Source organism: Sturnira hondurensis, unplaced genomic scaffold, assembly GCF_014824575.4.
Source record: "Sturnira hondurensis isolate 20B ecotype Veracruz unplaced genomic scaffold, ASM1482457v3 Scaffold0006413, whole genome shotgun sequence".
NCBI classification, from domain to species: domain Eukaryota; kingdom Metazoa; phylum Chordata; class Mammalia; order Chiroptera; family Phyllostomidae; genus Sturnira; species Sturnira hondurensis.
Window position 1 is genome coordinate 43,342,873 of NW_028079044.1, and position 23,423 is coordinate 43,366,295.

Sequence of the window (23,423 nt, forward strand, 5' to 3'; positions counted from 1 at the left end):
CAGTCCCCCGAGCTGGGGGCCGTGCCTGCTTTGTTCTCTCTGGGGACGGCTCATTGGCTCTGGCTGTGCTGTGATTGCAGTTCCTGCCACAATGGAGCGTGTGAGTCAGGGCTGAGTGGACTGGTGGAGCACGCAGGCAGCAGACAGGCAGGGGAACTATGGCCCTCATTCTCCCTTCCTCCCTGCCTCCTCTGTGTCCCTTGCTACCAGGCCGCCCCACCTTGTCCCAGGGCAGCGAGGGTCAGGAATCACTAGAGAAACATTGGTGTGTCTTGATTTGGTTTTCAGGGAGACATTTTCCTGACCTGCAGGGGTTCACTCGAAATTGAATCCTCATCTTCTCTAATGCTCTGTAGCTCGGATAATGCAGTGTGGCAGGAAGTCCCACAGGGCCCATGCGCCTTCAGCACCTCGCGCTGGTGTGGCATCCTGGGAAGAGCCAGGACTGAAGAGTGCTTCTATCCATTAGGTGCATTTATGCTCCTGGCCAAGTCACTGTGTTCTCTGGATTTTAATGTCTGTATCTGTAAGGTGGAGGAACTGAGGTCCCTGACAGCTCAAGGACACATGTGTTGTCCGCCACCCACAGCGATGTGCAGGCTCCAACAAGGCAGAGATGAGAAGGCGGGTCCCCTTTCTCGGGGGCTTCATGTCCTGTAGAGACAGCATTCTGGCCCTGCACTACCATGCCTTTATGATTTGTTCCCCTTTGATTGGGCTTTCATTTACAACGAACTGGGCTGGCATTCCCTGCTCAAGCAAGAGTGGAGGGGAAAGGAACGACAGTTTGGGGGCACCAGCCTAATGCCCAGAAGTAAAACATGCATTTTATAAAAACAATGTTTTATAAAAACAACATTTAGCCACCATGCTGTCCTATAAAGAAGATATCTGGCCCTGGCTGGTATAGCTCAGTGGATTGAGCACGGGCCTGCGAACCAGAGGATCGTGGTTTGATTCCCAGTCAGGGCACATGCCTGGGTTGCAAGCCAGTTCCCAGCAGGGGACGTATGAAAGGCAACCACACATTGATATTTCTCTCCCTCTCTCCTTCCCTTCCCCTCTAAAGATAAATAAATAAAATCTTTTAAAAAAAGAAGACATTTGTCCCCATTTACACATAAGGAGGTTGAGAGGGATGAAGTAACTTTCCCAAGTTTTACAATCAAAAAGTTACTGGTCTGAAACCAGGGTTGGAAATCAGTTTGAGACTAAAAACCCAGGGGTTTTCCTCTGCATCTAGCTGCTAACCTAGTTATAGTCCACAGCTGATGGCTATGAAGGAGATTATTGGCGTCTGAAAAGTGGCAACAGAATTGGAAATCGTTTGCATCTCAATGAAAAGTTAAACCAAATAAATATCCACCAAGTATTGAGTTCCTGAGCACTTAGTGCCTTTGTATGAACTGTAGGCGAGGTGAATGGTTTTGACTCCTGAGGCCTCTACTTGGACTGCAGGTCATTTGAGATCCAGGCCACATTCCCAAAGGAGTCCCTGCTCTCCGTCCTGATCTACGACCATGACATGATTGGGACAGACGACCTCATCGGCGAGACCAGGATCGACCTGGAGAACCGCTTTTATAGCAAACACCGAGCCGTCTGTGGCCTGCAGAGCCAGTATGAGATGTAAGTTCCTTCTCCGCAGGGACGCTGATGGGGTCCCCAGGCTGTGGCTTCCGGTCGTCCCTGCTCCAGGAGGGCCGGCCAAGGCTCAGCTTTAACATCTCACATGGGCTCCACGTGAGCAGGGCCGGTCTGATGAAGGTGCTCCCTGCAGTGGGGGGTGGCTGGGGTTGGGGTGGCAGCACTAGGTTCTTTAAGAGACAGGAGCCGAGTTGTATGTGTTCACTCAATCAGCTGGGCCTGGTTGGCCGAGTTCCTCAATGGAAATGATGCCAGAAGAATGATTAATATAGCACAAATGCAAATATGGTAGTTAACTGTAACACTTTAAAAATATATATATTTTATTAATTATGCTATTACAGTTGTCCCATTTTCCCCCCTTTAGTCCCTTCCGCCCTGCATCCCCCCTCCCACCCACATTTTCTGCCCCCTTAATTCATGTCCACAGGTTGTATATATAAGTTCTTTGACTTCTATATTTCTTATACTATTCTTAACCTCCCCCTGTCTATTTTATACCTACCATTTATGCTACTTATTCTCTGTACCTTCCCCACCCGCTCCTTGCTGATAACCTCCATGTGATCTCCATTTCTGTGATTCTGTTCCTATTCTAGTTGTTTGCTTATTCATTTTTATTTTTTTAGGTTTGGCTGTTGATAGTTGTGAGTTTGTTGTTGTTTTACTGTTCATATTTTTATCTTCTTTTTCTTAGATAAATCCCTTTAACATTTCATATGATAAGAGTTTGGTGATGATGAACTCCTTGAACTTGACCTTATTTGCCAAGGAAGATAGAAAGCCCTATCTCCCAAGGAAGCACTTTATCTGCCCTTCCATTCTAAATTAAAGCTTTGCTGGGTGGAGTCCTCCTGGATGTAGGTCTTTGGATTTCATGACTTGGAATACTTCTTTCCAGCCCCTTCTTGCCTGTAAGGTTTCTTTTGAGAAATCAGCTGACAGTCTGATGGGAACTTTCTTGTAGGTAACTCTTTCCTTTTCTCTTGCTGCTTTTAAGATTTTCTCCTCATGTTTAATCTTGGCTAATGTAATTATGATATACCTTGGTGTGTGCTTTTTTGGGTCCAACTTATTTGGGACTCAGCTCCCTGGACTTCCTGGAAGTCTATTTCCTTGGCCAGACTGGGGAAGTACTTCATTGTTTCTTCAAATAAGTTTTCAATTTCTTTCTCTTCCTCTTCTCCTTCTGGCACCCCTACAATTTGGATATTGGAATGTTTAAAGTTGTCCTGGAGGTTGCTAAGCCTGTCCTCATTTTTTTGTGAATTCTTGTTTCTTCATTCTGTTCCGGTTGAGTGTTTATTTCTTCTTTTTAGTCCAAAGCGTTGATTTGAGTACTGGTTTTCTTCCTATCATTGTTGGTTTCCTGTATATTTTCTTTTATTTCACTGTTCATAGCCTTCACTTTTTCTATTTTGTAACCATACTCAACCATTTCTGTGAGCATCCTGATTACCAGTGTTTTGAACTGTGCATCTGATAGGTTGGCTATCTCTTCATCACTTAGTTGTATTTTTTCTGGAGCTTTGATCTGTTCTTTCATTTGAGCCTTTTTGTTTTTAGTCTCTGAGCACCTGTTACTTAGTAAGGGGTGGAGCCTTAGGTATTTGCCAGGGCGGGGCAACTCACATCACTGCATTGTGGGGCTGTATGTGGGGGAAGGGTCAGAGAGGGAACAGTGCCACTTGCTTAGCTCTCAGCTGGCTTTCAGTCACTTCCCCCACTTCCCACAAGCAAATTGAGCCCTTCTGGTGCTGATTCCCAGGTAAGTGGGTTTGTGTACATTCTAGGACCCTGTGGGTCTCTCCAATGAACTCTCCTGTGAGGCTGGGAGTTTCTCCCACTGCCGCCTTAACCCCTACAGGTGTTTTCAATCAGAGAATTGTGGCTTTATTTCCCTGCGCTGGAACCCTGGGTTGTGTGGTATGTCTTGTTCCCCAGTTGTTCCTCCTGGTTTATCTGCACATGAATGTGGGACCATCCTGTCTGCCAGCCACCACCTTGCCCTCCCTGGTCCACCAGCCACTGCCTTGCCATGAGTCCTCTCTATCTGGCTGCCTGTCTCTGCCCCTCCTACTGGTCTGGATGAATGTTTCTTTAACGCCTTGATTGTCAGACTTCCATACAGTTCAATTTTCTGTCAGTCCTGGTTGGTTTTTGTTTTTAAATTTGTTGTTGTTCTTCTTTTGGCTATACAAGGAGGTATGGTGTGTTTACCTACACCTCCATCTTGGCTGGAAGTCCTATATATTTTAATTATAACTAACACTTATCAGAACTTATGATACACCAAGCACTTCACATGGAGTATCTTATTCAGTTTTCTCAAAACCCATTGAGCTAAATCCCTAACCTAAAAATGAGAGCATAGTGGGCTGAACTCTCACTCTTAACAAAGATTTTAAATTATGCTTAATTTGAAAATATAGCCTACCAGCTTTATTTTTAAAAATATGTTGTATCTGGTATCTTAAAAAGAATGAAAACCTTACAATTACAAATTTCAGCTAGGAAAATATTAAAATATTAGATTTTCATGGTATACTTTTGCAAATGTTTTTTTCTGAATATAATATATATTCAGTGTGGAAATTTTAGGAAATACAGAAAGTACAAAATAATGATCAAATGTTCTTACCCAGAGATAACTATGTAAAAAATTTTATGTGTTTCCTTTTAGTATTTTTTCTATGCTATCCCCCCCAAAGATTATCCTCTCTGTGCAATTTTTATGGATTTACACTTTCTGTGCAATTGTGGAAACTACTTGTCTTGGTAACCTTTCTGTTACAAGCGTTCTATAATATCATTTAATATTCTTCAACATCATTATTTGAATAGCTCAATAGTGTCCCATCAGGTGAGTTCATTATGAAATGATATAACCAATTTGCCTTCATGAACTTTAAGGCATTTATATTTTTCTTCTTTATTAGAAATATTGCTGCTGTAAGCAATCACACACAAAAGCCATTGAACACTTCTCTGGTAATCCACTCAGCATTCTTCTGTAGACGTGTGTTCCACTGAAATGAATGGACATTTTAAGGACTTTTAGTGTCCATGTCCAATGGCCCGCTGGAAGGGCTGTCCCCTTGGACTCCCGTGAACAGAGTCCGACCGCCCGTTTCCCTCAGAGAGTACATGTCAGACAAGTCTCTGCTGCTGGCCTGCTCTTCCCTGAGTCCAGAGAGCCAGTTCAGAGTTGGGACTCTAGGGAGGTATTTGCATCAAGTACCCGAGACGGCACCACTCAGAAAATGATCAGCTGGAGTCAGGGAAGGAAGCCACCGGCCAGCATGCTTTGTTCAGAAGAATTTCCTGATGGTGGAGTTACCAGGGAGCAAAATCATTTAGTCAGAGAAGTTACAACCTTTGTTTACTGAAAAGGTTTTAAAATAAGACAAAAGCACCTATGTCAGGGGAGGCCTGTGTGTGGCATGGTTGGGATGGACTTCCCAGGACCATCTGTTACATCTCTGGGACAGTGTAGGACAGCGGCCATGTTTTCATGGATTTAAATGCTTAGATGAGTTAAATGTGGATGAAATCTGTGTCCCAAAATGTGCAGAGAAATCCAAGCTCATCTTGGTTACATCAGTGCCAGTAATTAACTTATAAACAAACAACTAGCTTGTAAGGGATGAAGGGGTCAGGAAGATTTAGAAACTCAGCACCGGGCAAACCACTGATCAGAGACACAGCACGTCTAGGCTTTCTGCTTGGGTCACGAGTCTACAGCATGATTCCGGGGCGCGGAAGCAGAGAGGAGAGAAGAAACAGAGAGACTGAAAGGATGAGCTAGGCTTCCCCCTTAGAATAAATAACAGACAAATGGCTACTCTGCTAGAAACAGAACCAAAACCAAACAACAGCAACAAAAGCCTGCAAAGAAATCCACAGAGATAGAAAGCAGCTTGGTGATTGCCAAAGTCAGGGAGAGGAAGGATGAGGAATAACTGCTTACTGGACACAGGACTTTCTTCGGGGCCTTGGGAATTTTCTGGATCTAGATAGAGGTAGTGGTTGCACAATGTTGCGAGGGTTCTAAATGCCACTGAAGTGGTCAACTTTAAAATTCAATTCAATTCAAACTTGTACTTCAATTTTTAAGGTATATTAAAAAAAACTACTTGCAAAGGATTCTTAAGTCAAGCTATTCAGAAGTCCTGCTTTTCATGCAAGCAGACATATGCAGAGGTATTGGCCAGAAAAGAGGAAAAAACAAACCCTAAAACACTAGCCCAAGTGTATAGAACGGCATGTTGCATCTGAAGGAAACCGCAGATCATACTTAGGTGGCCCTTCGAATAGGGACATTGAGTGGGTCCTTCCAGGGGAAGCCAGCCTCGCCCTACCTGTCCTTTCTCTGCTTTTCAGAGAAGGATACAATGCCTGGAGAGATGCATCCAAACCCACCGAAATCCTCACCAAGCTTTGCAAAGACAACAAGCTGGATGGACCATACTTTCATCCTGGGAAGATACAGATCGGGAACCAGGTCTTTTCTGGAAAGACAGTCTTCACTGAAGAGGACACTGGTAACTCCCATAGTGCAGCCTGCTGGCTTCACACTTCTTCTGAAACGTCTGCTTCTAGTGGTACTTGTGGCTGGGGACAGTGGCCCTCTGTTGTACATGTGATGCATATTCAGAAAAGAAAATATGGAAACGTAAGGAGGATAATGAAAACCACTTATATGCCCTTAAAGCAGAGATAAGCATCACGCGGCATGCTGGCATAGTTCCCTTCAGTCTGTGTGTGTGGTGCGTGCCGTTTACCCCATTTTTATGGAGCTGTAAATGCACCAGATACAGTTTTGTGTCCTGCCTTTTCTATTCCCGATAGATTACGACAGTTCTCCTTTGTGCCTTGAAATGGCCGTTGATGATGTTCATTTTATGGTGACACCATTTATTCACATTGTGTCCACTTTTTGTAGTGACACTGTATGCTGCCACCCACCTCCCTGTACATGTTCTTGCACATTTCTGGTGTTTCCGCAGTAGAGATCCCGTAAGTAGAACTGTCGTGCCTAAAGGCAGGCAGCAATGTAAAAAAGACCGTTACGCACGGTAAGTCACTGGACCCGTGACGCCCATAAATGTTACACCAACTCTCCTGTTGGGCACTGAGATGGGATTTTCCGCAGGCTCATCCTGGCACCTGCCAGGAAGAACCAGGGAGGCTTCGCTTTGACGCCGTCGTGTGATCCCGCCATCCTGAGGCCAGGATTTCTTTTTTCCTTCTTTTTTTAAAATATTTTATTTATTTATTTTTAGAGAGAGGGGAAGGGAAGGAGAAAGAGTGGGAGAGAAACATCGATGTGTGGACATCAATGCGTCCCCTACTGGGGACTCGGCCTGCAACCCAGGCATGTGCCCCAAGTGGGAATCGAACCAGCGACCCTTTGCTTCGCAGGCCCGTGCTCAATCCACTGAGCTACACCAGCCAGGGCGGGATTTCTTTTTATCGTGTCGTTTTGGTCCCAAAAACTTCTCGGAGGTTCTTACAGGCAGAGTTCATTGACACTTAGATAGTATATTAATGACATATTGGTGAATTTATGCTGAGAAATATTCTCTTTCACAATGTACTTTTTTTAAAAGATGTTATTTATTTATTTTTAGAGGGGAAGGGAAGGAGAGAAGGAGAGAAATATCAATGTTTGGTTGCCTCTTGTGGGTCCCCTGCTGGGAACTGGCCTGCAACCCAGGCATGCACCCTGAGTGGGAATCGAACCGCGATCGTGTGGTTCGCAGGCCTATGCTCAATCCACTGAGCTACACCAGCCAGGGCTACAATGTACTTTATTAAGCCAAATCAGTTCCTTGGTTAATGTGCAGTATTTCGTGATTAAACTATTTTTTTTTTGTTTTTGCCCACCCAAAATCTGAAAGATCAGTTCTTGATGGATTAAACTTCATGACAAAGATTTAGTCCACTGATTACTTGTTTGTCCCTATCAACTTTTCCTGATTGTAATTGCTACGATTGGGAGATTTCTTTTGTGGCCCTCCCCCTTTTTAAAAAAGTTTAATTTTCTATGTCAAATTTGGCCTGTGTCAAATTCTAAACTGTCAAGATTTGATCCTTTCAACCATTTTTGCCTTAGAATGTTTGTAAATAATGTTCCTACCAGTAGTTGTTATCCATGAATTACTTTCTTTGGTAAAATGATAGATCAGAGAATCTTTTCTGTGAGCAGGAGGTGGCAGGAGGGAAACCTGAAGCAATAGTGAGAAGAGACAGACGTCACCCATGAACACATATTGTGCCCATTTCACCACGTTGTTTAGGGTCACCCTGATTCCCCAAGTCCTACCGCCCTTCCATGTTAGCAAATATCACCAGTTTTAATATCTCCGAGAAATGTTTCCCCTCCGGAACCTTGAAGCCCAGCTTGTGGTTTGTAGACTCTGGAGAGATCTGATTCAGGGAGCCCTGTACTCCGAGACCCGTGATGGTCTCTGGGTCTTCTTCGCAACCCATCTCATGTCTCACTCTCAAAAATTTTCAGCCTCTTCTTCCTTCCTACCATACTGCCCCCACCTCTTTCTGTTCTCTTTGTTCTTTTTCTCTTCTGCTGGATTCTCTTATGACTCATTGTATTTAAAGGAGCCTTTGAATGTGTTTAAAAATGCACCTGACTGCCCATCACTGTCCTCTTCCAGGAACACACAGCTGACAAGTTCCTTCATTTTTCTTTCTTCTCTGCAGATGAGACAGTGGAGTCTTATGAGCACTTGGCCCTCAAGGTTTTACACTCTTGGAGTGACATCCCAGAGGCTGGGTGCAGGCTGGTTCCTGAGCACATAGAAACCCGGCCGCTGTACCACAAGGATAAGCCAGGAATGGAGCAGGTAGTGGCCAAGACAAGTGTGACCCCGATAGGAGGGTTCATCCCCGAGGAACATGACTTTCCCCTTAAAAGTTAATCTTATGAACCCTAGAATAATGGGTCTTAAAGGGGACAGATTTCACACACAAACATGTGCCCTGCTCTGGGATACTTAACAATGTCTGGTTGTGTCAAGTAGGTAGAGGCGCTACTGACATCTCGTGGGTATAGGTCAGGATGCTATTAAATATCCTCTTCTGCACAGAACAGCTCCTCACAACAAAGAATCATTAAGCCTCAAATGCCAGTAATGTCAAGGTCAAGAAACTCTGCCCTAGCATCAGTGTTAGACTTACTGCTTTTTCCTTTTTTTATGATTGGAGCTGTTGAACTTTTAGAAGCATTCTGACATTTGAGAAACTTCAAAATCCATTGGATATGTTCAAGCCTTTCTCCAAATATCTTTTAACAAGCACACAACTCACTAAATTTCCCAGAGAGGCAATAAGTGGTGGCTAACCTTGAAGAACTGACAAGAAGAAACTGTGTGGAAAAATAACTAGAAATCTGGGTTAGAACTTAGAAGGGAAGAGGAGATAAACTTTATTAAAAGCCTTTTATGTACTATGTCCTTTACATAAATGATCTCACATAATTAGGATCATCATAGAATTGCTTATCCAAACTGTGGTCATTTTGAGAGTGGAAGAGGTCACTATTAGTAATTATGCTGATGCAATGGATTTTCCTGGGCAAACAGGGCTGTGGGGGTCACCTTACTCTTACTCCTTATATAGGAGTATTGTATACTTACTATGATCCTTTTAAGGTGAGGAAATTGAGGTTCAGAGAGTTTAACTAACTCACTCAAAGTTACTCAGCTAAGTAGAGCTGGAATTTCATCCAGGTAGGTCAAGTCCCTAGTCCTGTCCCTGCACTCACTGTGTAACTTGGGCAAAGCCATGAACTTGACTCTAATGAGGCAGGAAAACCCAGCTTGCTACCCTATCCCAGCAGAGTTGGGATGTAAATCTAGAGATGGGTCAGGAAATGCCTTAAAGGGTAAACCTTTTCCAGATGTAGAAGCTTATGATTGTTTCCTAAATTTATAATGATATTCGAAATTACTTAGTTGCTGGTAACCTTCCTTTTTCCCATCAGATGTGGCTTTTTGATTAAAGCTGAATGTCAATATATCTGGAGAGAATAAATCATCCCACTTTTGTCTAGGCCTGTAATCCTCCACTGAATTGGTTCTTCTCTTCCCAAATGCTGAAGCTTCTCTCATATTGTCCCTTCCCTTAGGAAGTCTTTTTTTCCCCTCTAACGAAAGCTCCTTCCCACTACCCCCCGTCTCATGAAAGCATATTTTTCCTACTCAAGTGGAAGCCCCAATTCCTTCTTATAAAATCACCCCTGACCACCCCAGCCCGACCTTCTTGCCTGAGCTGACAGTACTTAGAATGTATACAACAGAGCTGAACCTGTAATCCACCAGACCTCCCCAATGGCTCCTAACTCCCTTGCAACAGAACAGGTGTGATGTATGGAGTTCAAGGCAACGAATGGGAGACCCTATTCTGCCACTAATTAGCAGTAGGATTTCAGATCATTTCTTTGACTTCTCTAAGAATTTTTTTTTATGTGTAACACAGAAATATGGCTAGGGTGAGCATTTAATGAAGCTAATGGATGTTAAGGTACATTGGCAACAATAAAGCATGTACTTCTAATAGATAGCATTATCATCTTCTTAAGCTTTGGGGATTTGTAAAAAGAGCAGTCTCTAGTCAAAAAGAGACTGAATAGGAAAGAGTTGAACCCAGACTCTGCTACATATTGTCTGTGTAACAGGGGCAAGATGTTGCTCATGAGCTAAGTAGTGATAATAACATCTCCCCAGCAGGGATATTGGGGCAGTTCATGGGATAATGCTTATCAAGCACATAGCTCTTTGTCTGCCACATAACACATGCTCAGTCAGAGTTTGCTTGCCCTTCTCCTGCTCTTAATATATGCTCCGACTAATTCTTCATTAACATGTAAGTTCTGCCTTTGTCAACAAATATTCTAAACATGTATAAAGCTCCCAAGCTGCATCTAGAATCCATTTCTAGCAAAGAGATCTGTTAAAACCATGAATGGTCTATTGCCCATGGGGTATGCTCCCCCTCACCCCAAAGCTAAAGGAGGTCTTCCTTTCTTCCCAAGGGCCGCCTGCAGATGTGGGTGGACATGTTTCCCACAGATATGCCTCAGCCGGGACCTCCTGTTGACATTTCCCCAAGGCAACCCAAAGGGTAAGTGAGCTGCAGCCCAGCCTCCAGGGGAAGAGCTCATGGGAGCAGACTGAACGATCATGACATTTGATCTGGGTCTCATGTGTTGTATTGATCAATTGGCACCTGATAATTATACCTCACTTTCTACCTGGCCAATCACAGCAGCGGGGAGTGTGGAGATTGGAACGGCGGCCCCTGTGTTCTGGGACTGCAATGGAGCTTCCACATTCTGAAAAAATGGTGGTTAATAGACGGAGGATCCACTCAGAAAAATTCAGGTCTTTGGCGATTCTAGCTGAGATGGTTGGTTTTAAAGGAACCAAGACCTTAAGTGTTGATACTTTTGAACTCGGTAAAGTTGAAGAAACTTATAGACTCAAAGCAATACCAGAATCACATAAACACTCATCGACTCAGTTTTCACCGTTTCTAACCGAATGCTGCCCTCCCTGATTCCAGATATGAACTGAGAGTAACCATCTGGAACACTGAAGATGTTATTTTAGAGGATGAGAATATCTTCACAGGACAAAAGTCAAGTGATATTTATGTTAGAGGGTAAGGTCGTCAACAACCCCCCTCCTCCCTGTCTGTCCTCTTCCTGCCTCCTGAACCCCTAACCAAACCTAACCTCACGGAAGCTACTCCACCCACATCCCACAAAAGGAGTTCCTCTTATTCACCTTGTTAGGTAAACTCACTTTTGTCAAATATTTGTCTTACTTGATGATTTTGGTCGAGCTATTATCTTATTAAAACATAGCTTTGTGAAGAAATCTTGCTATATAAGCATTTCTTTAAATTAAATATTATATACTTAGACTTTTTGAGTACCATTCAAAATACCATTATACCTGAAAGAAGTAGAGAGATGGGCTTATCAATGGAAGATTAAGTGATAAGAAGATTGTAAGGCTCGAACAAATGCTAAAACTTAGACTTTCCCATTTGCTGGCTCTACTGATAAAAAAGATACCCACCTAGGCCCCAGGGAACTAAGGATATAGTCTCTTTTACACCTTGGCTATGACAGGCTTCCTTTTAGTCTCTAGTCAGGGAGAGAAATAAGAGGGTGAAGAATCAGAAGCAAAAGTGACAGAAACTTGTAGCTCAGATAACCATTCATCTCAGCCTCGTCTTGATATCTCTTTGTCTTCCCTAACCAACAACTCTTCCTCCTCACTGATGCCCCCATTTCTGGCATGCCATCAAATTTTGTCCATTTTACCTCTCAAAGAATTATCAGCACAGTTCACTTCTCTCCATCTCTACCATATCACCCCTGTAGTCTTCTTCTCCATTATCTCTTGCTGAAGCCACTGAAACACCAATATAATATGAACTGGTCTCTCCATATTCACTCATGCCTCCAATAATTTGTTCTCTAGGTTGAACCATGAGATTGCTTTTCAGAACATGATCTGATTATGTCAGTTGTGTACTTGAAACCCTTAAATGGTGCCCTGTTTTCTCTGAACATTCATTCAAATACCTAATATGCCCTCAAATATCCCATGACTAGTCCTTGCCTATTCCCCCAGCCTCATCTCGCTGGATCAATACTCCCCCTTGCTTTCTGCTCTTTGGTCCACTGAGCTTCTCTCCTTTCTCCCATAGGACTTCTGCACCTCTCTCTCTCTGGTGACTTCTGCCACCCCATCCAAATCCCTGCGTCTAAATCCCTTCCCACCGTGGCTGTAGCTCCAGGAAGTCAAGAACCATGTATCTCTGCTCTCCAACACTCTCGTAGCATCTATTTCTCACTCCTCTCCTCATAACAGGTACCACATACATATTGCTTCAGGGGGCGCCATCTGTAGCTGAATACCCACATTTTGCCATGTATAATGCACAGCTATGTTTTGGCCCAGACTTTCAGAAAAAAAAATTATTTTAATTTTTTAATTCATTTATTTATTTATTCGTATTTAGAGACAAAACCCATTATTGTATTCCGGTGTATTATTTTGTATATGGATATTGTTGTTGCTTTCTATAGTTATACTTTTAACACATAAGCATAAAGAATTAAAAACATTTACATAGACACTGAATTAGTATTACCCATGTATAATGTGCATCCTTAATTTTCCCTCAAAAGTTTTGGCAAAAAAGTGCACATTATACCCAGCAAAATACAGTAACTGTGTCCATACCCTGAGTGGTGCCACTTCCCTGAGAGGGAATGGTCTTCACCCTCCCCTGCTCTGTGGGGGAGGGATGTCTGCTTTCAGGAAACACATGGTTTGACATTATCAATTAATTTGTATAAAAAGTATCTATCTCAATAATTAATTCACTATGTAGTAGGGGATATATATTCATTGTAGCTTACTTTATTCTGGGTATGGAGGAGGAAGACCAGGAAATACTAAGATGAAGTAACCGTATCAATAATTTGGCGCACACAAAAGCACCTAACAGATATTATCACATATAGTTTCTCAGAACAATCCTATGAACTCGGTGCTGTCACTGCTTCCATGTTCCAGGTGAAAGAAAGGCACAGAGAGGTCAGGTAACTTATCTACGGCTGCACAGTTAGTAAGTGGTAGAGCCAGGACTGGAACCCAGGTGGGTGCAGGCAGCTCTCGTACCCACCATGCCACACTGATGCAGGCCTCCTGGGGTTTTGAGACCCACAACCAGGGAAAAGGGGGCCAGTTACAGGCCTGATATCACAGGTCTAAGTTAGGTCACTGTTAGAGGTCTCAACATAGTGGGTCATCTTGTTGTAACACTAAGGTGCAGAGGTGGCACCCCTGACAAAGAGGGCTCTCAGGATGAGAGGAGACCAATTCTGCTTTCACGTGTCCTGAATTTTCCTTTTTTATTGCACGGGGCTTCGGGTCTACCCACAGGCAATTGAATGCATTTCCCCAACCGGCCTTAGAATCTGTTTCTGTTTCAGATCCTTTATCATCTATTTTCCCTTTCAGATCAGTGAAAACTTCTATCTGACTCTAACTATCTAACTATTTCATGATCTGAAGACCATAATCTGTGACCACGTTGGAACCAGTTAAATCCCTCGATTAGACTGGTGCCTGAACAACCTGCCCTGAGTGTTTCGTTCTTTTTCTGCCTTTATTCAGGTGGATAAAGGGTTTGGAAGACGACAAGCAGGAGACAGACGTGCACTACAACTCCCTGACTGGCGAGGGGAACTTCAACTGGCGCTTCCTGTTTCCGTTTCAGTATCTGCCAGCTGAGAAGCACATGGTCATCACCAAGAGGGAGAACATCTTTTCCTTGGAGAAGATGGAGTGTAAGGCGCCAGCCGTGTTGGTGCTCCAGGTGTGGGATTTTGAAAGGCTCTCCTCGGATGACTTCCTGGGTAAGCCGAGGGCTTCACGGAGCCGTATGAATGCCGAGGGTTGTGTCCTATGTTTGGGGGAGCTTGGTCTGATTTAGCTACAAAGATAATAATTGCAGTGCTATTTATGATAGTAAAAAATTGGAAGCACTCCAAGGAGCCATTAATAAAGGATTGGGTGGCCCTGGCTGGTGTAGCTCAGTGGACTGAGCGCAGGCCTGCGAACCAGAGGATCGCGGTTCAATTCCCAGTCAGGGCACATGCCTGGGTTGCAGGCAGGTTCCCTGCAGGCCAGTTCCCAGCAGGGGACGCACGAAAGGCAACCGTACATCGATGTTTCTCTCCCTCTCCCCTTCCCCTCTAAAGATAAATAAATAAATAAATAAAAATCTTAAAAAACAACAACATAGCTTTGTGAAGAAATCTTGCTATATACGCATTTCTTTAAATTAAATATTATATAGTTAGACTTTTTGAGGAACATTCAAAATACCATTATATCTGAAAGAAGTAGAGAGATGGGCCATCAATGGAAGATTAAGTGAGAAGAAGAAGATTGTAAGGCTGGTACAAATGCTAAAACTTAGACCTTCCCATTTGCTGGCTCTACTGATAAAAAAGATACCCACCTAGGCCCCAGGGAACTAAGGATATAGTATCTTTTACACCTTGGCTATAACAGGCTTCCTTTTAGTCTCTAGTCAGGGAGAGAAATAAGAGGGTGAAGAATCAGAAGCAAAAGTGATAGAAATTTGTAGCTCAGATAACCATTCACCTCAGCCTCGTCTTGATATCTCTTTGTCTTCCCTAACCAACAACTCTTCCTCCGCACTGATGCCCCCATTTCTGGCATGCCATCAAATTTTGTCCATTTTACCTCTCAAAGAATTATCAGCACAGTTCACTTCTCTCCATCTCCACCATATCGCCCCCACAGTCTTCTTCTCCATTATCTCTTGCTGAAGCCACTGAAACACCAATATAATATGAACTGGTCTCTCCATATTCACTCTTGCCTCCAATAATTTGTTCTCTAGGTTGAACCATGAGATTGCTTTTCAGAACATGATCTGATTATGTCAGTTGTGTACTTGAAACCCTTTAATGGTGCCCTGTTTTCTCTGAACATTCATTCAAATACCTAATATGCCCTCAAATATCCCATGACTAGTCCTTGCCTATTCTTCCAGCCTCATCTCGCTGGATCAATACTCCCCCTTGCTTTCTGCTCTTTGGTCCACTGAGCTTCTCTCCTTTCTCCCATAGGACTTCTGCACATCTCTCTCTGGTGACTTCTGCCACCCCATCCAAATCCCTGAGTCCAAATCCCTTCCCACCGTGGCTGTAGCTCCAGGAAGTCAAGAACCATGTATCTCTGCTCTCCAACACTCTCGTAGCATCTGTTTCTCACTCCTCTCCTCATAACAGGTACCACATACATATTGCTTCAGGGGGCGCCATCTGTAGCTGAATACCCACATTTTGCCATGTATAATGCACAGCTATGTTTTGGCCCAGACTTTCAGAAAAAAAAATTATTTTAATTTTTTAATTCATTTATTTATTTATTCGTATTTAGAGACAAAACCCATTATTGTATTCCGGTGTATTATTTTGTATATGGATATTGTTGTTGCTTTCTATAGTTATACTTTTAACACATAAGCATAAAGAATTAAAAACATTTACATAGACACTGAATTAGTATTACCCATGTATAATGTGCATCCTTATTTTTCCCTCAAAAGTTTTGGCAAAAAAGTGCACATTATACCCAGCAAAATACAGTATCTGTGTCCATACCCTGAGTGGTGCCACTTCCCTGAGAGGAAATGGTCTTCACCCTCCCCTGCTCTGTGGGGGAGGGATGTCTGCTTTCAGGAAACACATGGTTTGACATTATCAATTAATTTGTATGAAAAGTATCTATCTCAATAATTAATTCACTATGTAGTAGGGGATATATATTCATTGTAGCTTACTTTATTCTGGGTATGGAGGAGGAAGACTAGGAAATACTAAGATGAAGTAACCGTATCAATCATTTGGCGCACACAAAGCACCTAACAGATATTATCACATATAGTTTCTCAGAACAACCCTATGAACTCGGTGCTGTCACTGCTTCCATGTTCCAGGTGAAAGAAAGGCACAGAGAGGTCAGGTAACTTATCTACGGCGGCACAGTTAGTAAGTGGTAGAGCCAGGACTGGAACCCAGGTGGGTGCAGGCAGCTCTCGTACCCACCATGCCACACTGATGCAGGCCTCCTGGGGTTTTGAGACCCACAACCAGGGAAAAGGGGGCCAGTTACAGGCCTGATATCACAGGTCTAAGTTAGGTCACTGTTAGAGGTCTCAACATAGTGGGTCATCTTGTTGTAACACTAAGGTGCAGAGGTGGCACCCCTGACAAAGAGGGCTCTCAGGATGAGAGGAGACCAATTCTGCTTTCACGTGTCCTGAATTTTCCTTTTTTATTGCACGGGGCTTCGGGTCTACCCACAGGCAATTGAATGCATTTCCCCAACCGGCCTTAGAATCTGTTTCTGTTTCAGATCCTTTATCATCTATTTTCCCTTTCAGATCAGTGAAAACTTCTATCTGACTCTAACTATCTAACTATTTCATGATCTGAAGACCATAATCTGTGACCACGTTGGAACCAGTTAAATCCCTCGATTAGACTGGTGCCTGAACAACCTGCCCTGAGTGTTTCGTTCTTTTTCTGCCTTTATTCAGGTGGATAAAGGGTTTGGAAGACGACAAGCAGGAGACAGACGTGCACTACAACTCCCTGACTGGCGAGGGGAACTTCAACTGGCGCTTCCTGTTTCCGTTTCAGTATCTGCCAGCTGAGAAGCACATGGTCATCACCAAGAGGGAGAACATCTTTTCCTTGGAGAAGATGGAGTGTAAGGCGCCAGCCGTGTTGGTGCTCCAGGTGTGGGATTTTGAAAGGCTCTCCTCGGATGACTTCCTGGGTAAGCCGAGGGCTTCACGGAGCCGTATGAATGCCGAGGGTTGTGTCCTATGTTTGGGGGAGCTTGGTCTGATTTAGCTACAAAGATAATAATTGCAGTGCTATTTATGATAGTAAAAAATTGGAAGCACTCCAAGGAGCCATTAATAAAGGATTGGGTGGCCCTGGCTGGTGTAGCTCAGTGGACTGAGCGCAGGCCTGCGAACCAGAGGATCGCGGTTCAATTCCCAGTCAGGGCACATGCCTGGGTTGCAGGCAGGTTCCCTGCAGGCCAGTTCCCAGCAGGGGACGCACGAAAGGCAACCGTACATCGATGTTTCTCTCCCTCTCCCCTTCCCCTCTAAAGATAAATAAATAAATAAAATAAAATAAAATAAAATAAAAAAATAAAGGATTGGGTGGATAAGTTATGGTGCTTCCATATGGTGGAAGATACATATTCAAACAGATTTAAATGGATCTTTGCTCTTCCCTTGAGAAGCTGTTACGTTTGGGGCTAATTAGTGGTTTACTCTGTGCCTCGGTTTTCCTTAGTTGTAAAAGCGGGGGTAGTAATATTGCACATCTCAGAGCCTGTTGGGAACTGTGTATGTGATAATATCATCTAACAGGTAAGCACAGTGCCTCATACACAGTAAGCACTCAATGTGATAACCCTGCAGCCACAAACATAGCATAACATTTAATGAGTTGGGTAGATGTGCAAGATGCATTAAGTAAAAAAAGAGTGCAGAAAAAATTTCCTTTCTGTAACCTATCTATGTATAAAAGAAAGTGATAGAGCCAGTCAAGGAGAAAGATGGATGATAAGGATAGAGACTAATCCATGGAGCAGTGGCCAACTTTGGGGGACAGAATTATGGACATTTTTTCTATTATTTTTTCTTATGGGCATGTTCTAAATATTCACAACTAACAAATATTACTTTTGTAATAAGAAAAGGTTATTAGTTATGGAAAGCTCTGGCAGCCCTCATAGACATTCTGAGTCTGCCTAATATTCATTCACTGAAGAATACAATGTAGAGCCCCCACCAAGGCCTTGAAGGGTGGCTACAAAGACTGTGAGAGTTAGTCCCTGACCTGGAGGGGGTAAGCGGCCTCACAGAGGAAGGTGAGGCGGGAGAAGGGGCTTCTCCTAGGCCGATCTGTGCCAGGCAGGGGAAGGCTCAGAAGACAGGCACATAATTCAGGCTGCAGTCGTGGGGCAGAGACGCCCAGCAGCAGCGACACCCGACACTGAGGCTTGACGGTTTCATACTGTAGCTCTGCACTTGTGCTTTGAGGGCACCAAATATGTCTTGATCATATTTGTATCCCCAATACCCAGCTTGTGCTAGGGATCCAATATGGAGCTGATTGAATGACTGCTGAGGGATGAATGCATGGATGGATAATGGATGGATGGATGAGTAGATGGGTGAGTTAAGAATGGGGATTGATTTTAAAAGCCTTTCCCTAACTGTTATGGGCATCTCCTCACAGGCTCCCTGGAAATGGACCTCAATAGTTTCCCCCGGGCAGCCAAGTCTGCCAAAGCCTGTGGTCTCACCAAGTTTGAAAATGCAAGCGAGGAGAGCAAGATCTCCATATTCCAGCAAAAGCGTGTGCGAGGCTGGTGGCCTTTCGCTAAAAACAAAGAACTCACAGTAAGTGGCAGCTGTAGGAGATGGGGTGGGGGGCAGGCAAGGAGCAGTCTGCTTTTTAAATGAGTCATTTGCAAACTTCCAGTGAAGTGCCTGGCAGCAAAAATAACAGAGAGCCCTTTAGGCAAAGGTTCTGCCGAGGAGCAAGAATTTTGAACCCTTTACAAATGCATTAAGCCTGCCATATTCCAGCATACTTGGCTTAATAGCTGACTCTGTCCGGGTGGTTTTGTCCTTTTGGCTTGAACTTACGCCCCCGGCATTAGTTGTGTGTTGTGTTTCTTAACATTTCTACAAATTATGCACCAAGTCTTGAATGATGTAAAATGTTACATAATTCCTTATCCCTTCACCTTCAAATACAAGACTCCATTTAGAAAGCAATCCATCCTTTGGAAATGTCCTTGAGAAAGTGATGGAAGGGAGAGCCATTCGTCCCTGTCCTTGCATTGCCGGCTTGGTCCTACTGTGTGGCACACGCTGTGGGAATTCTGACCTTTCACAAACGCCGGGAAGAAAGTTTCTTTGCCCTTTGCCCACTCTCTGTGAGGGAGGAGGGATGACAGTAGTGATGGATGAAGTTGAGAAAAAGGACTTGGTGGCCTCTTTTCTCTGCTGCTGACCTCCTCTGGGGGCAAGCATGCTCTCCACTCTGCTCCTGTGCCCAGTGGCAGCAGCATGTCCAGGGAGCCAGTCCAGAGAGAGAACTATCCTCTCTCCCTCTCTCTGCACCGGGGGTCTAGTGGGTGTGAGGCCAGGATTCCCTTTGAACTTGACTGGATGAATGGCAGCTGCCAGCCTGACTCCACAGTATCTGGTTTTAGTATGTTTTCTGGGAGTTTTCTCTTCCCTCCATCCTCTGTGTAATCCCCGCTGAGGGGAGGAATTGGGTAAAGAGAATGAGACTCCAGGCAGGTTCATTCTTTTCCATTCTCCTAAGGACTTATTGAGGGTTTGCTACATGGCAGCCTCTGGTCTTAGGTCTGGCTTCACAGCTTAGCAATTAGATCCTCAGTCAGAGAACTGATTGATGAAGTCCAGGGAGAGGAAGAGATGTATTAATAATGCAGCCATGCATGAACCAATAGAAGTGTCTGTCACACAAAAGGGAAGAGAGACGAGGGAGGGAGGGACCTAATTCACTCTGAGGGAGTTGAGGGGTCAAGCAGGGCAGAACATGAATTTTTCAAGAAACAGAGGATGATGGAAAGGTAAAAACTGCTCGCTAGCAGAGAAGACTCCTATAGGCCCTAGATCCTGGCTTCTAAACACCCATTCACACTAAAAGAAAGAGGTGTCGTTGGAGAAATGACTGAGTCCAGGTCCAGGGCAGAAAAACAGAGGATGAGTTTACTGTGACAGGGCAGTCTGAACATCCAAAAGAAAGGCGACTATGTTTTGTACAGAAAGCTTTTTCCGAGTTTGGAATTATTTCCTTAGTTCAGCTTCCCAGGACTGGAATTCCTAGGTCTGGAGTATGACCGTGTTAGATAATGCACATACTCACATGTACATATATGTATGCATGTATAGGTATAGGTGTATGTATGTATGCCCATGTGGGTCTAAGTGTATTCCTCTTCCTAAAGGGCTTTGCCAGGGTACGTCCCCACCATTGATGAATGAGACCCTGCCTCCTCTCAGGCCAGTGAGAGCTGTTAATAGCCAGAATTACTGCTGCAGAAGGCACGTCTGGCCTGAACACAGCCACCTCTCAGCCTTGCCCAGCCTCACCCTCTAGGCAGGTGAATTTGGAAACCATGAATATTCATGACATGTGCAATAACAACAAATCTAGTCTTTTCAGGACCTTTGCTTCCTGCACAGGTGTCACTGGGTTAATAGATAGTCTCTCAAACTGTCCTTTTTTTTCTTGCTCTGATGTAAATTTACATTTGGAGGATGTGATTAGCATAAGGCCTTTACCTGGTGCTTGGCTGCATACTGATGACTGAGACGGGACTTGGAACCCTCTGTGCGGCGTTTATCAGTGTGTGTCAAAGAGCACCTTCCCGTGCTGCCTTTCTGAGGCCAAATGAGTGCTTTGGGGCCACTCAGGCAGGGCAGGGAGAAAGGGACAGGCTCTTCATGACATTAAATGATGAGTCCTGTGTGCAGGGCAGGATTCATTTTTATCATCTCTGCCTCCCTTTTCTTCGCATCTTTTTCCCTCTGGGAAGCTGGGTCCTTGGGACGTCTTTGGTATTTTCCTCTATGGGCAGGATATGTTTCTCATTAAATTATGTGTTTCTACCCATGAAACAGTGTCAAAGGTAACAGCCATCATTTTTTAAGAAGTGACTGTACAGGACTCAACCTCGTGACCAGGCACAAAGTTGAGTCCTGTATAGGTGCTCTTTTATTTATTGTTCAAAGCAGCCTTATGGGATGCATGCGGTTGACATCCCCACAAAAATGTGACCAAAAGAGGGAAGGTAACAGACCCAGGTCACACAGCGAATGAGTGGCAGAGCCTGGTTTCAGACACAGCTGTGTCTGCGCCGTGTCCTATTCACCCAGTTCTTACGCTGCACTCTGCCACACGGTGCTATGCTGCCCTACACTATAATGTTCCGTAGGCTACCCAAGTTCAGCCCCTGGATAAAAGTCAAAATCATGTTCTAATGCCAGAGCCATGGCAATAATTGTGGAGTTCCTCTGAAATCTAACAGAAAAGGCATATTTATTTATTGTTAAATAAATATTCAGCTTCTTTTCTTCCATGAAAGGAGTCCCTTGGACATGTACAACAGCAGAGGGTAGAGTTTCATATCAGAGGGCATGAGTGCAGATCCTAATTTTATAACACAGCTTAGCAAACCTCATTCAATCTTGGTTTCCTCAGCCATAAATGATTACAAATTAAATAGTACATGTGCCTGGGTACACATGTGTCTGTATACACCTAGGACTCTCTCTTTTCACAAAACTCAATAGTATTGTAATATCATTTCAGAGCTCACATTGTTCATCCTAAAAAAAGGCTTTTTGCAGAGCCAGACAGGTACCACTATTTCTCAAAATCAAGCAGCCGCTTCATCAAAGCACTTCCCGGCAATCTCCCACATAATGACATTTTCCCGGAAGGTTGGTGGTGCCCCAGCAGGTCTTTGTGACCAGCAACTGAAGCTTTTATCTTCCTGCAGGGGAAGGTGGAAGCTGAGTTCCACCTCGTGACTGCAGAAGAAGCTGAGAAAAACCCCGTGGGAAAAGCGAGGAAGGAGCCAGAGCCCCTGGCCAAGCCCAAGTGAGTGGCGTCCTCGGTGGGGGCGGCGGCAGAACTGGGGAAGGCCCTCTGAGTCCCACTATGAGAGGATGGAGGCACCGGGGTATCCAGCCTTTTGGCGTCTCTGGGCCACACATTAAATACATTGCAACACGTAATCACACAAAAAACCCCATAATGCTGTAAGTAAATGTATGATTTTATTATGCTGGGCTGCATTTTATCCTGGGCTGCACATGGGCCGCAGGCTGGACACCCTGCGAGGATCCCGCCAGGAGAACTGAGAAGCCAGGAGGCGCCAGCAGGTGCCATCAATCCACGCAGCTTTTTTTTCTGTCATTGAAACTTCTCTAAAAACAAGACAGAGGCGAGTGGAGGGGGCACGTTTTCTGTAACACTGCCACAGAAGCACTTCTAGAGTGATTCCATGTATTTCTGGCTTACTTTTATGTGAATGTGAATTTCACATGGTTTTCTCATCTACTCATTCTGTAATCTTACATGCAAAATTGGGTTCAGATATCACTTATCCTTTACTGAAAAGTTTTCTTTCGTTCCCACAGTTGTCATAATTAGGACTTTTTAATGGTTATCGCATAGTCCATAGTCTTGATGCCCACAGTTGAATTGGTTACCCCCCATGACTGAATATTTAACTTATATCTACCTTTTTTCCATTATCATAATATGACAAAAAGGTTTCCCCTTTATGAAGTATTACTTTAAAGTAAATTCCCCAAAAGTGGAATTACTAGAAGCGTTACTGTATTCAATTTAATCCACGGTTATATATCAATATAAAAAAGTCAACATATACAGATATGAAATATGCATGCAACATACTCTTTCAAATTCTATTTGTGCTCTCCCTCCCCAGACCCCAAGTGTCTCAAGCTAAGTGGTCCCTTCTCTGACTGTACCTTTCATCTACCCCAGTGTTAGGAACTGATTTACTAATTCAAAATCACTTATTGAGCTCCCCCAGTGTGCACCGACTAAAAAAACCCTCTGAAGAACACTAAAGAGATGTAAGACCTAAGCTCTGCTTCCTGAGAGCCCTCAGTATGTTCAGGGAGACACACAGGATAGTCAAGTGCTCAGGATAGTCATCATACTATATAAGACAAATAGGTTATGTTCAGAAAGGGGCCAAGTCAAGTGATAGGTGAGATAAGAATTTGAAATGAGGGGGCTCATTATGGACTGGGTGGTCAGGATGGGCTTCAGGGAAGAGGTGGGGCTTGCGCTGGTCAGCGTACAGATGGGGGACCCTCAGACCTCTGTCTGGTTCTAACCAGACTCTTGCCCTCCACGAGACCAAATTATAAATGATGAGAAATCATTATTGCCCCAAAGGATAGATTGCTTCTGTGTTAAGCCACCATGGTCTACTTTTCCTATTCTCAGGCTTCTCCTTGTGGAGAAGTAGGAGTCAGAAATACTTGCCATGGTCTAGAGAATTCTGCAGGTGGGCAGCAGG

General features: G+C 44.0%; 1 protein-coding gene across 1 annotated transcript in view; it reads left to right on the forward strand.

Moving 5' to 3' along the window:
* The window catches only part of FER1L6 (fer-1 like family member 6), a 104,516-nt gene that overhangs the window by 80,175 nt on the left and 918 nt on the right, over positions 1 to 23,423 (forward strand). The window contains exons 33-40 of the mRNA XM_037048486.1: positions 1,459 to 1,629; positions 6,031 to 6,191; positions 8,371 to 8,513; positions 10,703 to 10,791; positions 11,233 to 11,331; positions 13,869 to 14,110; positions 18,557 to 18,720; positions 21,864 to 21,964. Of these exons, the coding sequence (XP_036904381.1) occupies positions 1,459 to 1,629; positions 6,031 to 6,191; positions 8,371 to 8,513; positions 10,703 to 10,791; positions 11,233 to 11,331; positions 13,869 to 14,110; positions 18,557 to 18,720; positions 21,864 to 21,964 (1,170 nt within the window). The remainder of the gene's footprint in view (positions 1 to 1,458; positions 1,630 to 6,030; positions 6,192 to 8,370; positions 8,514 to 10,702; positions 10,792 to 11,232; positions 11,332 to 13,868; positions 14,111 to 18,556; positions 18,721 to 21,863; positions 21,965 to 23,423) is intronic.